We start from the raw sequence: 23,091 nt of genomic DNA, 5'->3' as shown, positions 1-23,091 counted from the left end.
GCAGTTTTCCTGAGTTAATCTTGAGATTCTTTGTACTCGATAATGGTGAAGCTGCACCGTTTGCTACTTCTCCCTAGTACCATGATGGATTAGGGCAACTGGTAGTTAAGATTTTCCTTTTGAGGCATTGTTAATTGGCAAGCATGAGAGACTGAAATGAGGGCTAGTTAAAAACCCTGTGGCCTGCCATGATATCTGCTCTGTATTAACCTGAGTCCCTTCCTTTCACCTCTACAGTTAAAGCTTAAGAAAAAGAAGGTACCATCAGATCAGGAGCAGCTAGCCAGCAAGCTTGACAAGGCCCTGTCGCTCACCAAACAAGACAAGCTCAAATCCCCCTTCAAGTTTGCTGACAGCTCTGGGGGGAAGCTGAAAAGTGGTGGAGGTGGCAGCAGGTACCTGCCGCCTCACGAGGCTCTGCCAAGTAAGGAGGAGAAGAAGAGCCTGGCCAAGAACCTGGGCCTGTCATTGAAAACGGCCAAGGAAGGTAAAAACAAAGTGGCTGCCAAAATGAAGAAGATGGAGGTGGGGTTAAAAGTCAAAAATCAGCTCAAGGTTTCCCATTCACCAGCAATATCTGAAGTTAGCAGCTACTCCTATAGTAAGTAATCCTCCGTTTGTCTCTTGTTACAGTGTAATATGTTGTGGGAGCTTATGGTGGGGGTTTGTGGCCTCTTGGAAGTGGTCTTGGAGATGGGTCTAGTCTTGCTCACAGGTGAACAGTGAATTACACCTTGGTTAATTAATGCTACTTTATCTTTGGGGTGAGCAAGAGATGTCCACGCAACTTGCCATCCAAGAGGTAGCAGACATCACTGCATTTCTTCCTGGCTTGTGTTGTTCTGAATGTCAGTGGGGAAAAATGTCATAAACTCATGTCCTTGCTTTGAGTGGGAGTAGACACTCTCCATCTACCTGTCAGATGAGTACTCACAGCCTCTCCTCTCAGGAGGTGGTTAGCAGTTCACGTTAGAGGCCCTCAGTGACTTGGGTAGGATTATACTGTATGGGTAGCTAGAGAACTCAAAACCTGCTGGGGGCACTGGTGTTTGTAAGCATCCTGCTGCCTTTTCCTAGTGTCATGGCTCAGTTCCTGGCTGGCTGCGCACAAACTTCCCATTTGTCTCGTCAGGGTTCATCTCCACCCTGGCATCCTGTGTGCTGAGGCGCCCAAAGTGCACCCAAGGCAAAGGTTCCTGGAAGTGAGCAGACACTGTTACAGAAGGAAAAATCTGAATTTCAGGTAGCATTGGGAAGGTCATAGGACCGGGCATAGAAGAGTCTTTAATGGCTCAGGCAGACACTGGGGCAGAGAGCACATGAAGGACTTGGAGTTTATGGTCTGCGGCCTGGTTGTTTAATTGTCGTAGCTCGCTTACATATGTATCTTTTCCTTTGCTTGCAGCTATTTAAGTCCCATGTTAAAACTCTTACGGGGTATTCATATGCATAACAAATGTATGTGGCAGTGCAAGACCAGTTTAGCAATTTCACTAATGGGGAAGGTGATGAGCTAGTGATTCTCCAACTGAACAAATGTTTGGCATGAAATCAACCATTTACATGGTAAAATAGGAGCCATTGTGTCCACTGGACTTGAACACAGCCTTTGGCTGGTTGTGCTGTACAAACCACCCAGCAGTGATGCTTTTGTGTGCTTTGCTCCCAGAAACCGACCCAAGGCTCCTCAACTGGGAGCTCTGGAGATAATGGGGAGGTAAGCAGGGCAGAGAGGAAGCACAGACCCTTGCTGGCAGAAGGAGCTTTCACGGTGTCCTTGCACTTGGTGCTGTGGTTTCAAGATCAAAAACTCCTTCCCAGACCTAAGGGGGCTGCAGTCTGAGTCCTCTTCTCTGCAGTGAGTCTCCTGGTGTAGGATTGTGCCCCTGTCGCCACATGAATCTCAGAGCAGAGGATTATTGTTACTGAGGAACCGACTCTGGAATGGCTCAGCTTTGATACGCGTTTTTTCAGCTGTGTGCAGGTTCAGGGAAAGGGCCTTAGGCTGTCATTTGGTCACTCAAGCATGATGGATTTGGGAAGGCAGGGTGAGCATATGGCAGCACCTCCCGTGTCTGGTGGGCTGCTCTTGTGGAGGAGGAGAATGGAATTGGTGCCAAATGCTTGTGTCTCCTCCTAAGCTCATGATTTTCTAGCTGGAGTCCTGAAAACCTTGGGCATAGATCCAACAGGCGAGATGAGTATCCCCTTCCCACACGTTTTAATGGAAGTTGGACTCTCAAAATCTTTTGTGTATTTGGGCTTTGGACCTTCTAAACTGCCACCCCTCATTCCTTCCTCTCCACATCCAACACGACAGGGTGGGAGTGATACGCAATCAGGGCTGATACTGGAGAACATCTGCTGCTGCTCACAGGCTGGAACAGTCTGTGTCCATAACACCGAGTCAATGGTGTGTTTGTGAGCTGGGATGTGACCGTTCCTACCTGCTTCTATTGTATCCAGGGGCACCGTATGTTTTTGTTCCACTCATCAGATTCTGGAAAGGGACCGTTGGATAACGTCTCACTTCCTGCAGAGCTGGGCAGCTGAGTAAAGTTGGGGTTTGTGAACCAAGGAGTCTTGATCCCTGCTGTGTTTTGGTGTACTTTATACTGCATGTTGCTGAGTAGCTGAGGTGGCAGGTTTGGAGTTAGACCTGATGCCCCTTAGCAGCTGGGCTTGCTCTGGCTGCCTCTGTCAGAAACTCTCTGAGAGAGTCAGTTTATGTAGAAAACTGAATTAGGTCTGTTAGGATTTAGGTCAGAGGATGGAGTATAATGATGGTTGAGACTGATTCAGTTTGAGCCCACTTACTGGCATCACCTTTGGTGCACAGTTCATGATGGAAACATCTACCTTGGTTTTCTTCTGATTTGAAAACAGCCCTTGGATTCTGCCATAAGGGAGAAAGGGGGTCATTTGGCCTAGATGGAGAGTGTTTATTTGTAACTGAAAGAAGGAAATACATAATTATGTTTTGGGTTTTTTTTGGCTCCTGCTTGCTGAATGTGAGACTTGTGGTGATGGAGGGCCTGGCAGGGAGGACATGGCAGCACACAGTCCTTCATGCAGGCACTTTTCTCTCCTGGTATAAAGCCTCTTCACGCAGAAATGGACCAAAACATCCCTTTACCCTCCTCAAAAAAAACATACAACCCCATTCTCTGAGGTAACGTTCTTCCCGCCTGCTTTGACCGCAGATACAGACTCGGAGGAGGAGGGATCCCTGAGGGACGAGTGGCCGGCACAGCCCCCATCCGCCCCCAAACCCCGGCCACCCGGCCTCTACAGCACGGCGGCCAGGAAGGGTGGCCGGGCGGCCGGCGGCCCCAAGGCGGCCCCCCGCAGCACGGCGGCCGGGCGGCCGCTGAAGCCCAAGGTGGCGGTGGGTCGGAAGCAGCCCTTCTGCCTGCTGCTGCGGGAGGCCGAGGCAGGATCTTCCTTCAGCGACTCCTCGGAGGACTCGTTTGATCAAGGTTACTAGCATATAGCAAACGCAACCCCAAACACACCCCTCCGCCATGCCTGCGGGGGAGTGGGTGGGTGGGGGGTGAGTAGGGGCCTGGTGGGCTGGGGTCAGCCATTTTGATGGTCGGAGCCAGGGCGGCCATCTTTGTTCTTGGCAGCGTAGCCTGCTTTATCAGCCCGACGTTTATTTTTTATCTTTTTGTACTTGTATCATTGTGATATTATTACTGGCTGGCTCTTTTAGAGCTTTTATATCAACTGGGTTTTAGTGTCCACTTCTCCCTGCTTTCCTGTTCCTTTCCTTCCCTTCAGTTTTTCCCTCACTTTCTTCCTTGCTGCCACCACCACCATTATATTATTATTATTATTATTATTATTACTGTTATTATTATTATTTTATTTCTTATTATTTTATTTTGGCATGGGCCTTGTAGCAGTTTGGAAGAAGCCTTTTTAATTTTTTTTAGTTACTTTTCTTTTTCTTTTCTATTTTTTTTAATACCGGGATACTGTTGTGTGGCCGTGTGACTTGATGTTTGTACTGCAATTTGGTATACCAAGCTTTATTAAACATATCAAGTTCATTTTTAACTAAACCTGTGTACCTTGTCTCTCTTGCTGTGTCTCTTATCAGGCGATTAGGTTGCCGCTTCACTTCATCCTGCTCTGCATCCCCCTCCTGCTCCCACTCCCCATGAGTAGAACTGGAATTAACCTAGTCTGGGTACTCTCTATTATTCAAATATCCCTGCTAGCAATTGTCGCTCGCTGCCTTTGTCCAAATAAAGCCTAGGCCTCTCTCCCACCCCCCACTCCTTTAATTTCATTTTTATTTTGTTCATCTGAAGTGTTTTTTTTGTTGTTTGTTTTTTTTTTTTTCAACTTGTTTCCTCTTTTGATAGACTCTCTCAAGGCAGGCAGATAAACGTGAAGGAACTCAGTCTTTATTGCTGCTGCTGCAGGCTGCTGTGTGTAAGGTCCCCATTATTCGAGAGCCAGAGATTTTTTTTTCTTCACTTTTCAAAATGTATACGGCAAGTTTTTATGCCCCTTTTGGGTGGTAAATTTTTTCAGATGCCTGGACGTAACCCATAGTGCTCAAGGATGTGGCAATTACTGCATTAAATTTGAGTCTATGGTTTCCATCCCCTACCCTCACCCCAATATTTTTTTATTACAGCTTTTTTTTGTCAGCCTGTCATTAGTACTTCAGTGGGAAAGGAGATTACTTGAGACTTTTCCTCCAGAGACACAAGGGGTTTCTGTTTTAGAGCGCACTCATTAAATAATAATCATGGGGAAAGGTCATTTTAATGAGCCCTCGGCTCCCAAAAGAAAGTAGCTTGTCTGGGCTGAATGCTAAGCAAGAGCATCCCCAGTTGTTATCATTAAGTTACATGGCAGATCTGAATGTAGCACAGCAGAAGCCTTTTAGTATTTCACACTGCTCAGACAGTTGTTAATTGAAAATGGGGCTGGATAGTTTTGCTTTGGTTTTGTTTTTCTTAGGTTTTGGTCTTAATCTCCTCCATGCACCTGTTTGTTTTTTCTTCCCTCCAAACCCATCCTCCAAAGAAAATTTAAGATAAAAAAATCAAACACAGCAGAAAGATACAGAATGCTGATTTGGTTTGATTTGATTCTGGGCTGGACCCACCGATGCATCTAAAAGAAAAACAAAATTATGTTTCAAAGAAATTAAATTTATTCCTTAGAGAACCCAAAATGTTCTGGGGATAGTAGATTTCATGTAATGGTGAGATTGCCACATTTCCACAAAGAATGTGCGTTAACTTCCGTTCAGCTTGATATCCCTTCCCTGTTCCTTTCTACATCTTTTCTTTGTTTATTTTGCTACTGTTGGAAATTTTGAGGATATCAGTTCCTTTTAGGTGCTATGTTTTTGATTTTCTGGGGGGTTTGCTTTTTGGTTTTGCTCCAGGTAAGCAGATAGGTAACTTGTCCCTAATTGGCTTTGTCTATTTTTCAAATAACCTGTCTGCTTTTTTAAAAGAAAAAACACAAAAAACTATCCCAGTTTTATGGGATAAAGTCTTGGGAGGGGAGGGGATATGGGAGGAGGTTGGGGAATCTGGAACAAATGGGAAAATGCATTGTAAATCCTTCTGAGATGTCATTTAATGGTGGGGAAACCAAAGATGCAAAACCTCCTGGGGTGGGAGGTGGGCATGGAGAGGGAGGCCGGGAGGGATTACTGATTACAGTTTTGTTTTTTCTGCAAATGTTTTTTTATTTATTTATTTATTTTTGGTTTATAGTTCTTTCTCAGAAGCATTACTTGAAGGGATATTTGGGTAATAGGGTTTCTAATGGCTTTCCCTGATACTAAACCAATTAATAACCTCAGCTTTTCTAGAAGTGCTCGCTTTCTCCTTGCAGCTGCTTGACCAACCCTTTCACCCCTGCCCCTATCCATGATGCTTTGAATGTCTGTGTCGGTCTCTTGCATTTGCTCTCACGCTGCACTAAAGAAGCAAAGTGGTTGGCTGGTTGTAGGGCAGACACTTCTCAGCGAGGGTCACTAGCCATGAACCTGAACCTTGACCATTGTTATGTAGGTAGGCAAAATAACTTTTCTTTATGTCATCTGTCAGCCTCAGATGTTTCGATGTTACCTCCGTGAATAATGACACGTAGTTCTTTGCATTCTCTCGGTTATTTTAATTTTGAAGATGATTGCTGTCCACTTTTGACTTTCCTCTATCCATGAATAGTTTTGCATGGAAGATTTGCTTGAGTGTCTGTGTTTGAGGACTCCAGAACTGCTTTACTCTTTGCAGACTTTCTTTTGGGGAACCCCTTATCCCAGCAAAATGAAAGGTTTTATGGATGGATCCAAGATAGAGAAGCATTGCAAAGGTTATGCTCTTAAAGGTTTCTGGGCCACAAAGCAGACTGTTTGGGTATTAGGGTAGTGGGTGGCTGTGTCCCTACCACTGTCTGTGTCAGATAGAGGATTAGTAACTGCAGGAGAACTTGTTTTCGTCTGCTTTGAGATAGAAGAGGTAGGACATACTGCTTTCTTGCAGACCAAACACAGCATTGCTGTTCTGATAATGGACAGAGCTTGTGGTGTTTCATCCGGTGACCTTGAAGGGGAAACTGCCAGTGCAGGCTAAAGCTGCATAGGACCTCTGAAGGCCATCAGGATAGGTAACGAATGCCATGAACTTCCCAGGACCAAAGACCTACATTTCGTCCTTGTCAATGTCTGTTTTCCTTAAGAAATTAGTACCTTTTTCCTGCCCCCCTTTCCTTGACCTGGAGGACGATTTTACCCCAGTGGACAAAACAGTGGGGGATAACTTATTACGCCATACAGCCAATCCCATGCAATAGTTGTAATATTTTATGTTGTTTTTAAGTACTTCTGGAGTCAGCAGCACAGCACGTATGGGGGGAAAAAATCTTCAAATTATGAGAATTGGTTTGCTTGACAAAATACAGTCTTAAATTGGGAATTCAAAAATAAGCAATCTCCAGAATCTGGACAGACCATTACAAATCAGATGTCAAGGACCCAGTAGCTGTCTAAAGTCTGCCTGTACTTAGCCTGCTTTGTATGCTGTAGGCCTGCTTGGTGTTATAAAAAAATCATGCTATTTTTTTTACAATGTGAAATGACTCTTTTAAGTGTGTGTTTTTACTCCCCCCCCCTCCTTCCCAAACCTTCCCTCTTCATACCCTCCTCAATCCGCCTTGTTTACATCAGTCTTTAAAAACCAAATTGCTTAACCAGTTTCTGTTCATCTTCATTTATGCCTCTCCTACAACAAAATGCCACGGTGGCTTAGCTGTTAAAAGCAGTGAGAAAGTTTAGCATTTTTAATTTGGTTTTGGTTCTGAATTTAATGCAGGTAAAAATTTTGGAAAAAAAAAAAAAAGTCATCTTTGACTCCAGTTCATCTGGTTCCAATAGCATTTAAATATGTCTTTTGTTTGTTTTGGCTGTGGAATTGTGTGTGTGTGTGTGGTTGCATGTGTGGGTATATACACGCATATACATGCTCTTAAAAATGTCAGAAAAGCGATCTTTAACCTCAAATATTTTTTCCTCACCCTTGCTCGGTGTTTACAGAATTACAGTTTAAAACAGTATTTTGGAATGTTTTTTGTCCCATTGTTTTTTTTTTGTTGTTTGTTTGTTTTTCAGGAGAAAGAATTGAGACTTAGGTTGTCTAAAGCATCTGTGTATGCTTCATTTTAAGCCTGCACATAGTTTAGGTACAAGAAGAGTAAAACTCCAGCTTCAGATTACATACGGGCATCATGAGTCTTGCCAAGAAGCCATGCAGTTGGCCATAGAGAACCAGCAGCTTATTTGCCACCAGGAAGATAAATCTGGGGACTTAGTTTAGAAGTGTACGGATTTGGAGAGAAGCCCCAAACGTGTGCTGGGTTTTTTTCATTCGGTGGTTTTCGTCTCTTGGGAAATCAGGAGGAAGAGGAGCCGGGCTGCGCTGTGCATGTAGAGCAGAGCTAACAAGAGCTGCCCTCGCTGCGAGAGGTGAAGGAGGAGAGAGCTGTGGGTGCAGGCTGGGAATGTGTTAAAATGTTCTTTTTTTTTTTTTTTTTCCCCTCAGGCTGAAAATTGAATCTCATGCAGATAAAAATATAAGCGTTTTGGTAAAAATGCTGACGAGAGGCTATCTTCGGTTGTCTTTCCGTAGTGTGACACCGTGTGCTTGAAGGAGGTTAGAATAACCGCCGGGTGCATTATTGGATCGCACGTTTTCCGTGGCATGAGTAATAGCCGCTTTCATTGTGGCTTTTAAATCTGTTTCACCTTGGTGCGTTTGAAATACGGTAGCAGCTTGATACCCCTGTGCCCTCGTGTCTGCAGAGCCCGTGCTGGCTGCTGTGGAAGAGGAGTCCTCACGTGCTGAAGGAGAAGCGTGCTGCACGGCGGTCGTGTGGGACAGGTTGTGGAGGGATTTTCCTGCAAAATTCCCCCATTTTCTGCCTGTTTTTCTACCTACCTGCCCAGGCGAGATCCTCTCTGCTCAGCCAGCTCTGTTTAGTGTAACACAAAGGGCTGTATGAGTTGATTTTTAGTTTTTTTAATTTTTTTTTCATTTTTGCTGAGAGTTACTGAATTTCAGAGCCCAACCGGATGCGAGGAAGGGGTCTCAAATACTTGGTGGCGGGAGTTGGGGCGTCCCACTTTTGAGTGGAATAAAGCTGGTTTAGGAACTCGGCTTTGCTGCTTTCAGACAGGTGGCTTCTGCGCCTCAGAATAGCCAAATTCATCTGAATGTGTTTTCTTTTTGGCAAAACACGGTAGAAAATCAGCAGTTGTGCCCCCTTCTGTGTTAGGGGAAGGAATCTGATCCTAATTTGCTCTGGATTGTTTTTTTTTTTTGCATGTGGTTTTTACGCAAGGAGTGAAGAGGGGTGTGGATGTCTCGGTATTTACTGCAGGACTGTTGGTTTAGTAGCATTTTCATATCAAAAGGATCCAGTTTGAGTGACTGAGACAGGGAAGGGCTTTCTATGCAGTCAAGAATTAGTATTCTGTGACTATCTGATGTATGCTGTGCAGAAAAGCTCTCCTTGTGTGAAGGAAAAAAAAAGCTGGCCATTACTTCATTTGATAAAATGCAAAGACGAGCACTGTTTTCTGATGTTCCTGTTATTTCTAATGTCATGGAAAAAATAAGCCAGAGTGGAAAACTGACGCTTGTGTTATTGTATTTTTTTTTAACAACCGAGTGTTGAGAACATTTTTATCTATCCCAGAGGGCATAAGTGAAAAGAAAAGGATTTTCGTGTTCATTCCAGCTCATTTTGAAGGGATCTGGTTTCTCATTTGGCCAGCTTTCAGACGCGGGGCCAGCGGCTGGCAGGGAGTTCTCGGGCAGGGGAGGCTCAGGCGGGGAGAGCAGGGCTCCTGCTAGTGGTGGAAATCTTTCAGCAACCTCGGTGATCCTATTTAAGCCCTCAATTTCAAGAGAGATGAAATCTGTTTTACCAGAGCCACTTCTGACAGTTAAAAACCGAAATATATACGTGCATGTGTGCTCGTATATGCGTGTGTATGTGTACGTGTGTGGCATATGTGCCTTTGTGTAGTGACTCGTGCTCGCCAGAGCTACCTGGATGAGGCGGTGTTAAAATTAATTGCCTTTGGGCTGATGAAGGACTCTTGGGAGGTGCTGCAGGGAAGGGAGAGAGGCCCCTCTCAGAGCATCTGCCCCCGAGTTCCTGCTGCGCACACCCTGTAAAGGAAAATCCCAGCCCACTGCTCTGCGTGTGCCAGCAGAGGCAGGCTGCGAGGCTGGTTTCTTTGCCAGAATTACGCTCCGGGCTGTGGGCAGCTCATCCTGCCTTTCCTGAGCTGGGCTTCCCTAGCCTGAGCTGTAGAGAGGGAAGTGAAGGGCAGGGAGTTTTGAGGCAGAGCGCTTAAACACTCCTTGTTGCCATCTCCCAACACAACTGCTGAAGCCTGCTCCTAGCAAACGTCATTTTCGCCCTTTGTCTCTTCTCATCTGCGGATACAGTTTTCCTCCTCCTGCATTCCAAACCCATCGCTTTCAAATTATTACTTCCCTCCTCCCCCCACTTTGCATTTTTGCCTCCTGCCCCTTCTCCCCTCCATGTCCTCCTCGCCTGCTGCCCTGGCGCAGGCTGGTCCCTGGTATTCCCCTCCCGTGCTGATCCCTGATTCTGATTGTGCTGACGGATTTTGTGCTGGAGGAAGAGGTGGTGGGTGGGAGGGGAATCCCACAGCTCCCCGGTTGGGATTTTCAGAGGAGTTAAGCTTTTAATCCCTCCTGCAAGCTGCAGGGAAGGGGTGCGTGGCTTCCTTTTCAAATCCCTGCCAGCACCCTGCTCTTCCCTCCCTCGCGTCGGATGGGTCCTCTGGGCCATCCCCGCGTTGCTGTGTCCTTCAGGGGTGGTGGTAGGCAGGGTGATGATGCCAGCTGTATGGCCACAGAGACACGTGTGTGTCCATGGCCAGCATCTTCTGGCTCAGCTCGTGGGTGGCTCAGTGCTGCTTTAGGCGAGCACGGAGCGGCAGGAGAGGTTGGGGTGGAAATGTGGCTGGTGCACAACTCCGTGAGGTTTGTAATGGGCTTTCTCTTTTCTGCGTGCTAGATTCCAGCTCCGAGGAGGAGGAAGAGGAGGATGAAGAGGAAGAGGAGGAAGCGGAGGACTATGGGACCGACGGCACCGACAGGCTGTCGTCGCCTGCCCTTGACGAGAGCGGCCTGGGCCTGCTAGCGAGGTTTGCTGCCAGCGCAATGCCCAGCCCCATCGTTCCCCCTCCGCTTTCCATCATCCAGCTGGAGGCCAAGCAGAAGGCGAAGAAGAAGGAGGAGCGGCAGAGCCTGATGGGTGAGCTGCGTGGTTAGGGTTGGTGCGGGGGGGGCAAGGTGGAAGGTTCGGGAGGTCCCAGCGGTGCTGCAGAAAAGCAGATTGTTACCCAGACACGTCGTGCCCTGTCCTTGCTTTTGGCTGCCTGGTTCTGATGCTGAAGGCAGGGACAGAGAAGCAGAGATACCCAAGCAGAAGAAAAACCTCTTCAGTTAGCCCATTCCATCAGCTTCCCCATAGAAACCAGCCAACCAGACTCAAAATGAGAGTTCCTTCCTCTGCTCACGTGTTTGCCATGCCAGACCCTGTATCTCTGCCCGTGTCTCAGTTTCGGTGTTACAAGTAATAGGAGTTTCATCTCTCCTCCTCCCCATGCCTGGCTGCACAAGTGCCCCTGGGTGACATCGTTCCCAGTCAGACAGATCTATATGGGCTCCATTTATAAATTCTCTATTAATATTTATTAAGTGATAATGGAATTTATAGCATGCTTCGGAATGGAAAATGATGTCTTCCTTGGGAGCCCAGCTTGTTTTAGCACCATTTCCATGCTATATTAGGCTTTTGCCAACTTGTTCCAACAGCCTCCGTAAAGAATTTATCGCCTTGTAACCTGCCCTCCTTGAAACTGGAAACGTCTAGAAATTGTCTCATGCGGCAGCGAGGGAGGAGTACGGGCGTTGCAATTTCCAGTGGGTTTTTCATCTCGAGCGTTGCCAGCTTTGATTTTGACAGGCTTGCTCTTTCCCTGTTCGTGCCGGGGCTGTCTCAGGGGAAGAGGTTGGGGTGGAAGAGGAGAGCAGGTTCCTGCAGGTTGAATTTCTGAAAGAAGATGCTTTCTCTCCATCCTTGTGTCTCGTACATTTTCTTTCACCCACGAGTTGTTCGGTTGTGAATGTCATTTCCCAAGGGTCTGCTGCAAGCACTGGTTATCATAGCGGGGGCCGTTCACTGTGGGGCTTGAGGAGAATTTCTGCCAACCTGCCTGGCGTGAAGCGAAGCCTGATTTCAGACCGTGTTGGTCTGAAGGCAAAGTCACACAGTGGTGTGGGTGCTGCCTCAGTTTCCCTTCTGCCCTTGAAGGCCTGTGATTTTGCTCTCCTTTATCAGGTTCTGGAGAGGGGAAAAACACTGCAGGTGGTGAACACCTTGGTGTTATTATGGTAATTCAGGATGCTGGGCACTTCTGTGCCTGTAATGCAAAGCAGTGGCCAATACGAGGGGATTTCCATCTGCCACAGACAAAAGATCATTTATGTCTCCTGACTAAGATAATTACTTGAGCCAATAAATAGCTCGTTGGTGTCTCTTGGCCAATGGGAAAAAATAAGCTTGAAATCTGGGTTTATTCAATTCATTAAAGAGGTTGTTCTCCAGAAACAAATGTGAGGCTGGAGAGGACTGCACCCAGAAGGGTCGGAAAGCTCGGTCTGTGGGGTTTGTACTTCGCTTCAGCCAAGCAACTGCTTTTTGTGGAGGGCTAGAGGATCTTTGTCTTAGGGACGTTGGGGTTTGAAAAGGGGACACCAGGGCTGTGTTGAACAGGCATGACATCTCCCATGGAGCCCAAAAGCTTCCAGCAGGACGTGGCCCCTCTTGGCTCAGCCAGGGCTTTGACTGATGATTGAATCCTTTGCATCTAGGGACGGAGTTTGAATACACCGACTCGGAGAGTGAGATCAAGATCAGGAAGAAGTCGCCCTCGGGGCTGCTGCGGGGGAAGAAGGGGCCGCTGGAGGCAAACAGCATCCCACCAAGCCAGGCTCCGAGCAGCCTCGACCCCGGATCTGGAAGCTCTGACAAGTCCAAGCTTGGGGCTGAGAAAGGCCGCAAGCTGAAGAAATTCAAGTCCCCCAAGGACCTGAGCTTTGAGTTTGGGCTGGAGGCCAGCGATGATGACCTGTGGAACCGGCGCCGGAGCGAGAGGATCTTCCTCCACGACGCCACCACGTCCTCGGCCATGCTGACCCCCACGGCACCTGCCAGCTCCACTCCTGTCTCCAAGCCCGGGCGCTGTGGGAAGGGAGCACCCATGAGCCCTAAAAAGGAGGGCAGCAAGGGGAAGGACAGGAAGGAGCTGAACAAGGTGAGGAACATGCTGACAGCATTGGTGTGGGAGCTGAGGGCAAAAGGAGAATGATTAACTCTGCTAGGCGAGAGCAGGGAGGGTTGAGTCCCATCTCAGTGGTTGCTCAAATGCTCTCTGACTGCCCCTTGTCCCCTGTGCCACCTTCATGGTGTCTTCTGAGGGCTGTCCCTGGCTGGTAGTGGCAGTCATCTCCTGTTTGCTAACTCTTCCTCTGAGCTGAAAGCTCGGCTGCCTCTGGCTCTGGTTCAGTTCATGGTGGAGTTACTGGGGAGCAGTGATAGCAGGAGGGGTTTGATGGGTTAGTCGTGGCATGAGGCCAGCTGGGATCTTCTTGGAGGGAAGGTTTGACAGGCAGAAATTGCTCTTTGGGGTAATGAAAAGCTCTCCCTGAAATGTGTGAAGCCTGAATGCAGGGCTGGGAGACGTAGGACAGCAGTGAACTGATTGCTGGCTGAATGTCAGTCTACCTGAGCACAGCCTGCTTTGCTCCTCCTTTCTTCTCTGGGCCTGGATCTTTACCAATGGGAGTGTTTACTTTTTTCTTCTTTTTTTTTTTTTTTTTTAGCAGCGGAAGAAAGGTAAAGAAGCACCCTGCTGCTCCTCGTCCATGTCTCCTCCTGGAATCCCTAGCTCCCCATCTGATGTTCGGGTCAGCCTGGCAAATGCCCTGGGCTCCACCAAGAAGAGCAAAGCCAAGGTGAAAGCCAAGGAGGTTAAAAAAGAGGTGAGTGGCTGGATCTAGACTGTATGAGCTGGAGAGCAATTGGCAGAGCCCTGCTCTTTTTCTGGAGTGTGAGGGAGGGAAAACACAGAAAGCAGCCTTGCTCAGTGTGTTACAGGCAAAATTTGAGAAGCCTGAATTCCCAGGAAGGCTAGCAGGTAGTACGTGCTGCTACCATGGGCTGTTCGTTTGAATTCATACCTCAAATGAATGAGCAGGCAGGATTTCTCTCTAAGGCGTGGAGGGAGAGCCTTCACAAACAGCAGAGACCAAGGAGATGATGATGGAGTTGGTCTGCTCAGCACTTGGAGAGCCAGGTCACCACTGTTTTCTGCTCGGTGTAGCCTGTCTTCTCTCATAATACACATTTCTGTGTCTTTTCACGTGATTTCTGAGTGTAATGCTTATGGTCTGTGTGTAGCAGCAAGAAACAGATCGTGGGGCTTTGAGAAGGAAAAGGAACAGTGTCTGCTGCCTGTTTAGTGAAGACAGGCTCTCAGGAGCACTGTGCAGAGGGGTGGTGAGTGCAGAGCAGTGCTAGAGCTGTCTGCTCTTCAGCATCTCTCCTAGCCTCCAGGATTGAGATGTGGCTAGGATGTGCAAAACAGCTTTTGCTCAGCTGTCAGTGATGCTCAGCAATGAGGCTGGTAAATAAAACAAGGATCTTTTTTTTTTCAGCCGAAAAGCAATGTTGGTTACACCCACTTAACTCTGTGATTAACGTTGCTGAGGATGGAGACAAGTTTGTCCCAATATCCTCAGGTTGTTTGTTGCTGGAGGAAGGTGAGATGGGATCAGGCTGTTGCCTGTTGGCACCCAGCTGACGTGCTGCTTGCTCTCCTGCAGAACCGAGGGAAAGGAGGAGCTGTCAGCAAGCTCATGGAGAGCATGGCAGCGGAGGAGGATTTTGAACCCAACCAAGACAGCAGCTTCTCAGAGGATGAGAACATCCCACTGAGCATGCTGGTTGAGAGGCCACCCACACCAGGTGAGGGCAGGAGGGGCTGGGAGGGCAAACTGTGTGAGTAGAGGAGCTGGATAAGTTTCCCAAGGCTGCTTTGGAGAGCTTTTCTGCTTTCACACATTCCTTGTCCAAAGCAACGAGTCCTTGTGGTGGAGATACCAGTTTTCCAGTCAATTTGGCTTGCCAAACACAAGCCTCATCAGAGTGGCCAACTCTGTTTGACATCCAGATGAAGCCCAGTCATTGAGCAGCCCTATTTTCATTTACTGATATATTATTACCGAGAAGGGTGCCTTTTTCTCTCCAAGTATCTGGCCAGAGAGAGCCCTTTCTGCAAAGTACTTGCTGGCCCTTTTCTAGGGAAGGTCATTCTGGGAGTATGAGATTTCTCTCTCCCCTTGCGGTCTCTCTTTCATGGATGGTGCTCTCTAATCCCCGCCTTGCTTCGATACCTCACAGCTCCCCGCTCCTGCATAATTGACAAGGATGAGCTGAAAGATGGCCTGCGTGTCCTCATCCCCATGGATGACAAGCTGCTCTATGCCGGCCATGTCAAGACAGTGCATTCACCTGACATGTGAGTTGTGGGGCTGCTGAATTTGCCCAGGCTCTGCTAGAGAATGGGGATGTAGCTGGTGCAGGAATGGATCTGGGGACTTTGCAGGGCTGTCTGGAGAGAGACTGACAGAATCTGGCACGGAGGGAAGGAGAGTTCGTTCTGCTTTATCAGTGCTGAGGGAAATCTAATTACCCCTCGTTGAATGCACTCAACTGGTGGTAGGGCTCAGAGGGAGGTGTTACCCCATCCAGGTGATCTGTTCCACGTGCAGTGTCTGACCAGGCCTTTGTGTTTCAGATACCGTGTGGTAGTGGAAGGTGAGAGGGGAAACCGACCCCACATCTACTGCCTGGAGCAGCTCTTGCAGGAAGCGGTATGTGAGGCTAGTGGGTGCCTGGGCCCTGTTTTGGAATGGAATAGGCGAACAGGGAGTGTCCCTCCCTGTCTGGGGCTGCAGGGGTGCCCCGTTCCTGTCCCCATGGGCAGAAGGGGCAGAGCTCCCCGTGGTGTGGAGCTCCCCACTAGCAGGGGTAGTCGTTCGTGCTGTCTTGTGAGCAGACAGGAGGCCATTTCCCAGCAGGGAAACTGTCCCTTGTCTTCTCCAGAGCTGCTTTGCTAATGCCAAATGTGGTAGGATGGTCTGTGCTGGTGTGAGGAGCATCAGTAATCGCCTCCCTTTTGCTCTGAGCAGATCATTGATGTGAAACCACCGTCAGTGCGATTCCTGCCCGAGGGCACGAGGATTGCAGCCTACTGGAGCCAGCAGTACCGCTGCCTCTACCCAGGGACAGTTGTCCGAGGTAAGGCCGCCCTGGCTGCACTGTGAGCCAGGAATGTTGTGGTCCTGCATGTCCTGAGGGATGTCAGGCTTGTCTGGGGTGGCCCTGAGGTCTGCTGTGAGTGTCTGGAGGTCAGAGGCTCACCCGTTCCTCCAGGTCATGCCCAGCTCGACCAGGGTGCAGGTTTAGTAACGTCCTGTGGTCCAGGAGCCACGCTCTGGTAGGAAGAGGTCTGAGTGATTTAGGAGCTTAGAATACCAGGGAAATTTGACACATTTCAAAAAGTAAGAATTCACTCCAGCCCAGGCACCAGTGATTTCTGAGGTTGTGGAGGTTTCTGTATCACCCACCCGCTCACAGCTCTGCCTCTGACACATCGCCTCTCGATGTCTCCCCCATCTGGCCTCATGAAAAAGTCAGTGAAGAGCCCTGGACAATTCTGCCATGACCGGCCTTGCTTTGGGCTCTCGGTCACACTGTATATAAAGAAAGAATTACTTAAAATGTATAGAGTGGTGATGCTGATGTAGGGAGAAGGAAGGTGAAAAACGGGAGCTCGTGATTGCTGAGAGAAGTTAAAAAATGCAGGTCAAAAAAAAAAAAGATACTGCAGTGAAAAAGGAAAAGTGAATCTCTGCAGGAACACAGGGAAACAGTGACACGAGGTGGGAAGTCAAACTGGAATGGTTGTTACATGCTGTAGCAGAGCTGTTGACAGAAGAATTGAGGAATTCTGCACTGGGTGGGCTGGTTCAGTATTATCAGGGATTTTTCACTGTCGACTGAGCCTTCTGTGCTCTCCTGCATTAGCCATATAGGAAAGGTGGGGGTGAGATGTTTTGGAGTTTGCGCAGGATCCCTCTATTCCCCTGTGTTCCTGCTTCCCTGACAAGTGGTTTGTACTCTTAAGTTTGTCAGTAACACCTTCTTCTGCTCCCTAACCTGCAGGAACCCTGGATCTGGAGGAAGATGGTGATCTCATCACGGTAGAGTTTGATGATGGGGACACCGGACGCATCCCGCTGTCTCACATTCGGCTTCTCCCACCTGACTACAAGATCCAGTGTGAGTCTTACTGCTCAGTTTCTTGCATGATACTTCCCTCTACAAAAGGTAGGGAGTTTGGAGCCACGTTCCTCTTAGGTTTTGGGACTGATTCACGGACTTTCAATCACAAAGATTGTACCATCAATTATGGACATGCAAACCTGGGGTGGGGCACAACCCCTTGGGGAAAAAGGCCCAATCCCTGTTGGAGAATTGTTAGAGACAAGTTCCCTGTATCTCATCTCTGTTGTATGTGTTGTTTCACTGCTTTTGAACATCTCTTTGACCCGTTCCAGGTGCTGAGCCTTCCCCGGCCCTTTTGGTACCCAGCACCAAGCGCCGCAGCCGTAAATCCAGCAAAGATGCTGGAGAAGGAAAAGAGGGGGCTACGCTGGGGTCAGAGGAACCCGTGTCAAAGGGCAAAGGGCGAGGGAGAAAGCCAAGCGTCAAGGCGAAAGCTGGTAGGTTGTCATCTCTGCCAGACCTGGAGCTGAGAGTCCTTGCACAGTTCCCCACCACTCTCCCCAAGTTAGGGCAGTTGCTTGGGGCAAGGTTTGGAGGGGGATGGATGTACTGCTTGAGTGCAGAGCATCCGTGCATCAGCCCTCTCTACTGCGACCGTAGTTCGCAGGAGGCAGGCTCAGAAGCTGGCCTGAGCTGTGAGAGCTTCCTTCTGTGAGTCGGGGCTGCAGAGCAACGTCCCTTTTTCAGCTGAGCATCTCAGCAGCCATCAGCAGGGCCAGAGATACAGGAGATCTGCAGTTTGGTTCCTCTGCCGTCAAAGCAGCTTTCTTGGGAATTGCCCGTCAGATGCTTACAGCCACTGGCATCGGACCAGGCTGCTTAGTAAGCTTGTCCAGGGAGCAGTGAGCACCTTTGTGCCTCTTCAGGGAGCCCTAAGTAGTCAGGAACAAGCCACCCATGGCCAGAGACCAGTCACAACTGGTGTCTGGCTGTGTCTGAGCTAATGGTGCCCGTCTGGGCGGATACCTTCATGCCGATGTGCTTCTTATCCTCTGCAGAGGAGGCTGTCTTGCCAGAAGAGAAGGATCAGGTTGAGCCTTCACCTGGTGCCTCTTCAGTCCCGGAGAAGCCGGCCTGCCTGGGCAAGCAAAGTGTGAAGGGGTCGCGAAAGTCCCAGCCGCTGCCTGCTGGAGGCTCTCCTGCCCCCACAGAGGAGAAGCGGTCAAAAGCCAGTAAAATGAAGATCTCCACAAAGCTGCATAGCCCCCCCCAACCCACTTACCAGCCTGCTGTGTTCAGCAGCATCCTCGGCACAGAGCCCTACGGCGACCTCCCGGGGACGCTGGCGGCCTTCAGCTCCAGCGATGCTTCGGCATCGAAAGCCAAGGCCAAGAAAGGGCGGCCCACAGAAGAGACGCAGGAATTTGGCACCATGGCCAAGGCTCAGAGGAAGCACGACAGTGAAATCCTCATCAAGCTGGACCATGAGGGTGTGATGTCTCCAAAGACAAAGAAGATGAAGGAGGCGATGAGGATGCTGGAGGACTCAAACCTGGCCAGTCGCAGAGATGGCAAGAGTCTCTTGGGGCTGGGCTATTCCCCTGCAGTGGGTGCAGAGGGCAAGCAGAAATCTTCCCGAACCAAAGCAGCTGATGGAGACCCTTCCCCTGCCAGCTTTGGGGGAAAGTTTGATGGCTCAGCAGAAAGCCTCGCTGCCTCCAAGGACCAGGAAGACAAGGCAGCAGCTCCGGCAGCTGTGGAGGAGTCTGAGAGCAACAGCAGCGACAGTAGCTCAGAGTCAGAGGGAGAAGAGGAGGCTGAGAAGAACAGAGGGGAAGCCCAGGACAGCAGCTCGGCCAGCTCCAGAGCATCCACCCCTCTCTCTTCCTCCAACTCCTCCTCCTCCTCCTCTTCTAGCAGCAGCTCCTCTTCATCCTCCTCTTCCTCCTCCTCTTCTGCCTCATCGACCTCTTCTTCATCGAGCTCCAGCTCCTCTTCCTCCTCCACTACGGACGAAGACTCCTCCTGTAGCTCTGACGACGAAGTAGCTGAGGCCCAGCCAAGTTCCTCGGTGCAGCAAACCCTCCCTCCCAAGCAAACCAAGCAGGCAGGGAAATCCCGCGCGTCCTCCCACCCCCAGAGCCAGAAACAGCCGGCGCAGCAGCCGGCGCAACAGCCGGCGCCGCAGCAGAGCGGCAACAAGAGCAGGCCCAAGAAGCGCGAGGGCATCCACCTGCCCACCACCAAGGAGCTGGCCAAGCGCCAGCGGCTGCCGTCGGTGGAGAACAGGCCCAAGATCGCCGCGTTCCTCCCCGCGCGGCAGCTGTGGAAGTGGTTCGGGAAACCCACGCAGGTAAAGGCAGCGCCTCCCGTTTGTGTGGTGCCTCTCGCGGCGCCTCTTTCCCCCTGGGGGCTGCCCAAAGGAGGCTTGTCCTTCTGGGCTGGCAGAACTCTGACGGCGTGGTGTGTTCCCCAGCCTGGCCCTGGGGATCTCCCCGCCATTTGCGAGGAGAATCAGGGTGGGCCTTTGTGCCTGGGTCTCTCTGTGCTCTGTTTCTTGTGGGAATGCCTCTTGGTGCTATGACGGAAGGCAAACACCAGCGCCGTGTCCTGATTCTCCGTTAGCGTGTAGTGCTGAGGCCGTGGAGAGGCGGTGGCTGTGGCCAGGCCTGGCTCTGCCCGCAGCAGAGGGCAGGATGGGGCCAGCCGTGCTGGTTGGGGGAAACCAGGGCTGCTCACCCGTGTGATCCTCTCTTGGCAGAGACGAGGAATGAAGGGGAAGGCCAGGAAGCTCTTCTACAAGGCCATCGTGCGCGGCAAGGAGATAATTCGCATTGGGGACTGTGCCGTCTTCCTCTCAGCTGGCCGCCCCAACCTGCCCTACATTGGCCGGATCCAGAGCATGTGGGAGTCGTGGGGCAACAACATGGTGGTCCGAGTCAAGTGGTTTTATCACCCGGAAGAAACCAACCCCGGGAAGAAACTGAATGAAGGCAAGGTAGGCTGGTCTCCCTTGCTGAGAGGGCTGCAAAGCGGCTTGTCCCTTTTTTGTTTCCCAAGGACAAGGAGAATCATGTCCCAGTTTGTTACTGGTAGCCCCGTGGGGTGGACCCATCATTTCCTGCTACTGGGGATGCCCGTGGTATGGGCGGGCCTGGTGTTGACCCCGTGAGCAAGGGGTGTCTTTTATCGTGCCGGGAAATAAAGATGTTTGTGTCAGTACAGAAAGAATCTGTGCGGTGTAAAAACCAATGCCCTGCTGCTCAGAACCACTGAATTCTGCACGCTTGCACGGTGTGGTTTGCAGCAGGCTCTCGGCGTGTGTTACCTGTGGGTGAGGCTGAGGTTATAAAGGCGCATGTGGTGGGCAGATGATAGCATGGAAAAATATACTAATTCACTCTTCGTTTCTCTTTTCTTTTCCTCTTGGGCACAGCGCTGGGATCAGAAATCAGGCAGGAGCCTGTCCACAGCTCTGCAGGCGTCCAACCAGAGGAAGGACTTCATGGAGGTCAGTGAGGCTGGGGGCGAGCTGGGGTGGCGTGCCGGGGACTGCGTAACCCGTGCTGCTGGGAAAAAGGCCCTCGATTATTTGGCTTTTGCCTCAGCTGCTGACCCTGCAGCATTCACAACTTCTGATGGGAGATCTTGGGAGGGTGGAAATTGCTGCTGGTGCTGGCTGTGAGGAGGAACAGAGGGCTGGTAGCCAGCACCCGCCTTTGCGTTTGCATCCTTAAAAAAAGGATGCAAAACCCCTGGCCTCTGTATTCCCCCGCTGGTGCACTCCGCAGCCCTGGAGTTCCCGTCGGTGGAAGCTGGCTGTAAGCAAGGGCTCAGGTTTATTGTGCTGGACCGATGGTGTCTGCACTGCCCGTGGGGGCGTCCCTGTGCATGCTCCCCGTGTCCCTCCTGGGGCTGGCAGTGGGGATGGCTGAGGAGTTCTGCCTGAGTGTGAGCACAAGCCCTGGGTAGTCCTGGTGGATGGTTTTTTTTTCTTGCAAATTGAAGATGACGCTTTAAATGCCGTGAGATCTAATTGCTGCTTTTCGTTCTGTCTCCCTCCTTCCCTTCCGGTAACGCAGCGAGCCCTCTACCAGTCCTCTCACGTGGATGAAAACGATGTCCAGACCATCTCACACAAGTGTCTTGTTGTTGGCCTGGATCAGTACGAGCAGATGCTGAAGACGAAGAAATACCAAGACAGTGAGGACCTCTACTACCTTGCAGGGACCTACGAGCCCACTACGGGCATGATCTTCAACACCGACGGGGTCCCTGTCATCTGCTGACCGCCCAGGGGACGCGTGCCACCCCCTGGGAAGGGACGGGACAAACATGAGGACGTGCCTGTTAAGACGACATGATTGTTTCTTTCAATGCTCATGACTTCTGTGTCACACTACAGACAGGAGAGCGCGAGAGACACAAGGAGGAAGGAGAGGGCTGAAGAAAGGGGTTGGGGAAGCAGTTACAGGACTTGGGGGAGATACCGGGGGTGGTGGTGGTGGTGCGTGAACCCCAGAGCTCCTCCCCAAGTGGCTTTAATTAAGGTGACACTTGACCAACTTCTCCCTTCCTCCTTTTGGTCCTGGAAAGCACATGGGTCTCATGATCATTTCACCAGCGGGATCCCCCAGCAGGAGGGATCCCTTTTGTGTCATTTGCCCGCATCAGTCACTCAGAAGCCGCCTGTACGTGGAAGGACACCGCTGGCCTTCTACGTATGCTCCTCTCCGTCCTTATATTCCCTTTCCTGCTTGTTTCGCATGACCCTTTAGGAGGGACAGGGTGGAAGAAAAGAAGATGAGTCTCTCTCAGCGCCTCGTCTCGACCCTCTCAGCAACCTTTTTGCAGTTCCCTTGCCTGGCCGCGTGCAGCACGGAAGGGCAGAGCTGGTCCTGGCGTGGAGGTGGGCAGGAGAGGTTCTCCAGGCCGGGGGGAGCAGGGAGAAGGTGAGCTGCCCTCCAGGCTGGGATGCTGCCTTCCCGCTGCCTCGAACAAACGGTCTGAACCCACCTTCCCGCTCCCTCCTGCCCCAAAAAGGCCTTTGGGGAGCAAGTGCAGGGTGAGGCGGCGATGCTTGGCGAACAAAACTTGTTTTGGAGCGTGCAGGGAAGGGGGAAAGGGAATGGCTGGGAGAAGCTGCTGCTCCGTGTGTTGAGCAGAGGAGCCTGCAGGCCCTTGGGGCAGAACAGATTTTCAAGAGCCTTGGGGCCCTTGGCAGAACGGATTTCAGCATCCCTCACCTGGCTTTACCCCTCCTGCCTGAACGGAGACGTGGAGCTGCCTGGAAGCCCTCAGTTGCAGGGAACAGGGACAGAGCTCGAAGCCCAGCCGTGCCCGCCTGCTGCGTTTCCACCGCCAGAGCCTTGCTGTCACCTCGAGCAGGGGAAAGGGGCCTTTCAGCTTGCTCCGTCCACCTGGCCAGCCTTGCCACGGTGTGCAGGGAGCCGCCACCGTCACCTCCTGCCTCCCTCTGCAGCACCAACCCTCCGGCTCAATCCATGGGGCATCGCCGCTGCCGCCGCACCGGGGATCCACCCGGGAAGGCAGCGCCCAGCCAGGAGACGCTGGAGGAGACCACACCGCTGCACCATCCTTGCACTTAAACAAACAAACAAACAAAAACCACACACACACACACACACAAAAACAAACTCCAAGAGACGCACTGATCTTCGCAACGACCGACTCGCACTACAGCTCGCTAGGACGCAGAGCCGCCCTGGCTCCTCCGGGGAGGAGATGCTCGCACGAGGACAGATCACAAACTATCCGCCCCAACACTGCTGGGGGCCGGGGCTGGGGCGCCCCTGCAGCCACCCCTCGTACTTCAGAAGAACCACACGCACGGTGCTGAGCTGGTACCACCTCTGCCCCAGGCCGCCGGCGCCTCGGATAGTGACGGTTCTAGCCTGTACAGTTTTAATGTACCAAAAGACTCTTTAGCCCTCCTGTATTATAAGTCTTTAAATGGATTCAACTTTTTAATTATAAATATAAATATAAATATATATATATAAATATAAACTTTTTAAAACTGTGAAAAAAAAAATTATGAAATTCTAAAAAAAAAAAAAAAGAAAAAAAAGACGGCAGAAATGAACACAGTCTGACGTTTAGAATATTATTTTTTATTTCCTGTTGGATTGTGATTGT

The 23,091-nt window shown here is 50.4% G+C and overlaps 1 protein-coding gene across 4 annotated transcripts in view; it reads left to right on the top strand.

The window, feature by feature from the left end:
• TNRC18 (trinucleotide repeat containing 18) overlaps positions 1–22,550 on the top strand; it is a 51,627-nt gene extending 29,077 nt beyond the window's left edge. For 3 of the 4 annotated variants that reach the window (XM_040574201.1, XM_040574202.1, XM_040574199.1), the window contains 15 exons: positions 238–601; positions 3,204–3,479; positions 10,591–10,830; positions 12,453–12,895; positions 13,464–13,622; positions 14,466–14,607; positions 15,043–15,160; positions 15,440–15,515; positions 15,834–15,942; positions 16,870–16,986; positions 17,265–17,429; positions 17,991–19,285; positions 19,694–19,930; positions 20,369–20,443; positions 21,015–22,550. In XM_040574201.1, coding sequence (XP_040430135.1) covers positions 238–601; positions 3,204–3,479; positions 10,591–10,830; positions 12,453–12,895; positions 13,464–13,622; positions 14,466–14,607; positions 15,043–15,160; positions 15,440–15,515; positions 15,834–15,942; positions 16,870–16,986; positions 17,265–17,429; positions 17,991–19,285; positions 19,694–19,930; positions 20,369–20,443; positions 21,015–21,221 — 4,023 coding nt within the window. In that variant the 3' untranslated portion in view covers positions 21,222–22,550. The remainder of the gene's footprint in view (positions 1–237; positions 602–3,203; positions 3,480–10,590; positions 10,831–12,452; positions 12,896–13,463; positions 13,623–14,465; positions 14,608–15,042; positions 15,161–15,439; positions 15,516–15,833; positions 15,943–16,869; positions 16,987–17,264; positions 17,430–17,990; positions 19,286–19,693; positions 19,931–20,368; positions 20,444–21,014) is intronic. The other variant, XM_040574200.1, reaches the window with a different exon arrangement.
• Positions 22,551–23,091: the final 541 nt, after the last annotated feature.

This window comes from Cygnus olor, chromosome 15, assembly GCF_009769625.2.
Source record: "Cygnus olor isolate bCygOlo1 chromosome 15, bCygOlo1.pri.v2, whole genome shotgun sequence".
Classification (NCBI taxonomy): Eukaryota; Metazoa; Chordata; class Aves; order Anseriformes; family Anatidae; genus Cygnus; species Cygnus olor.
Note: the sequence above shows the minus strand (reverse complement) of the source record. Positions and strands in the feature narration are given on the sequence as shown.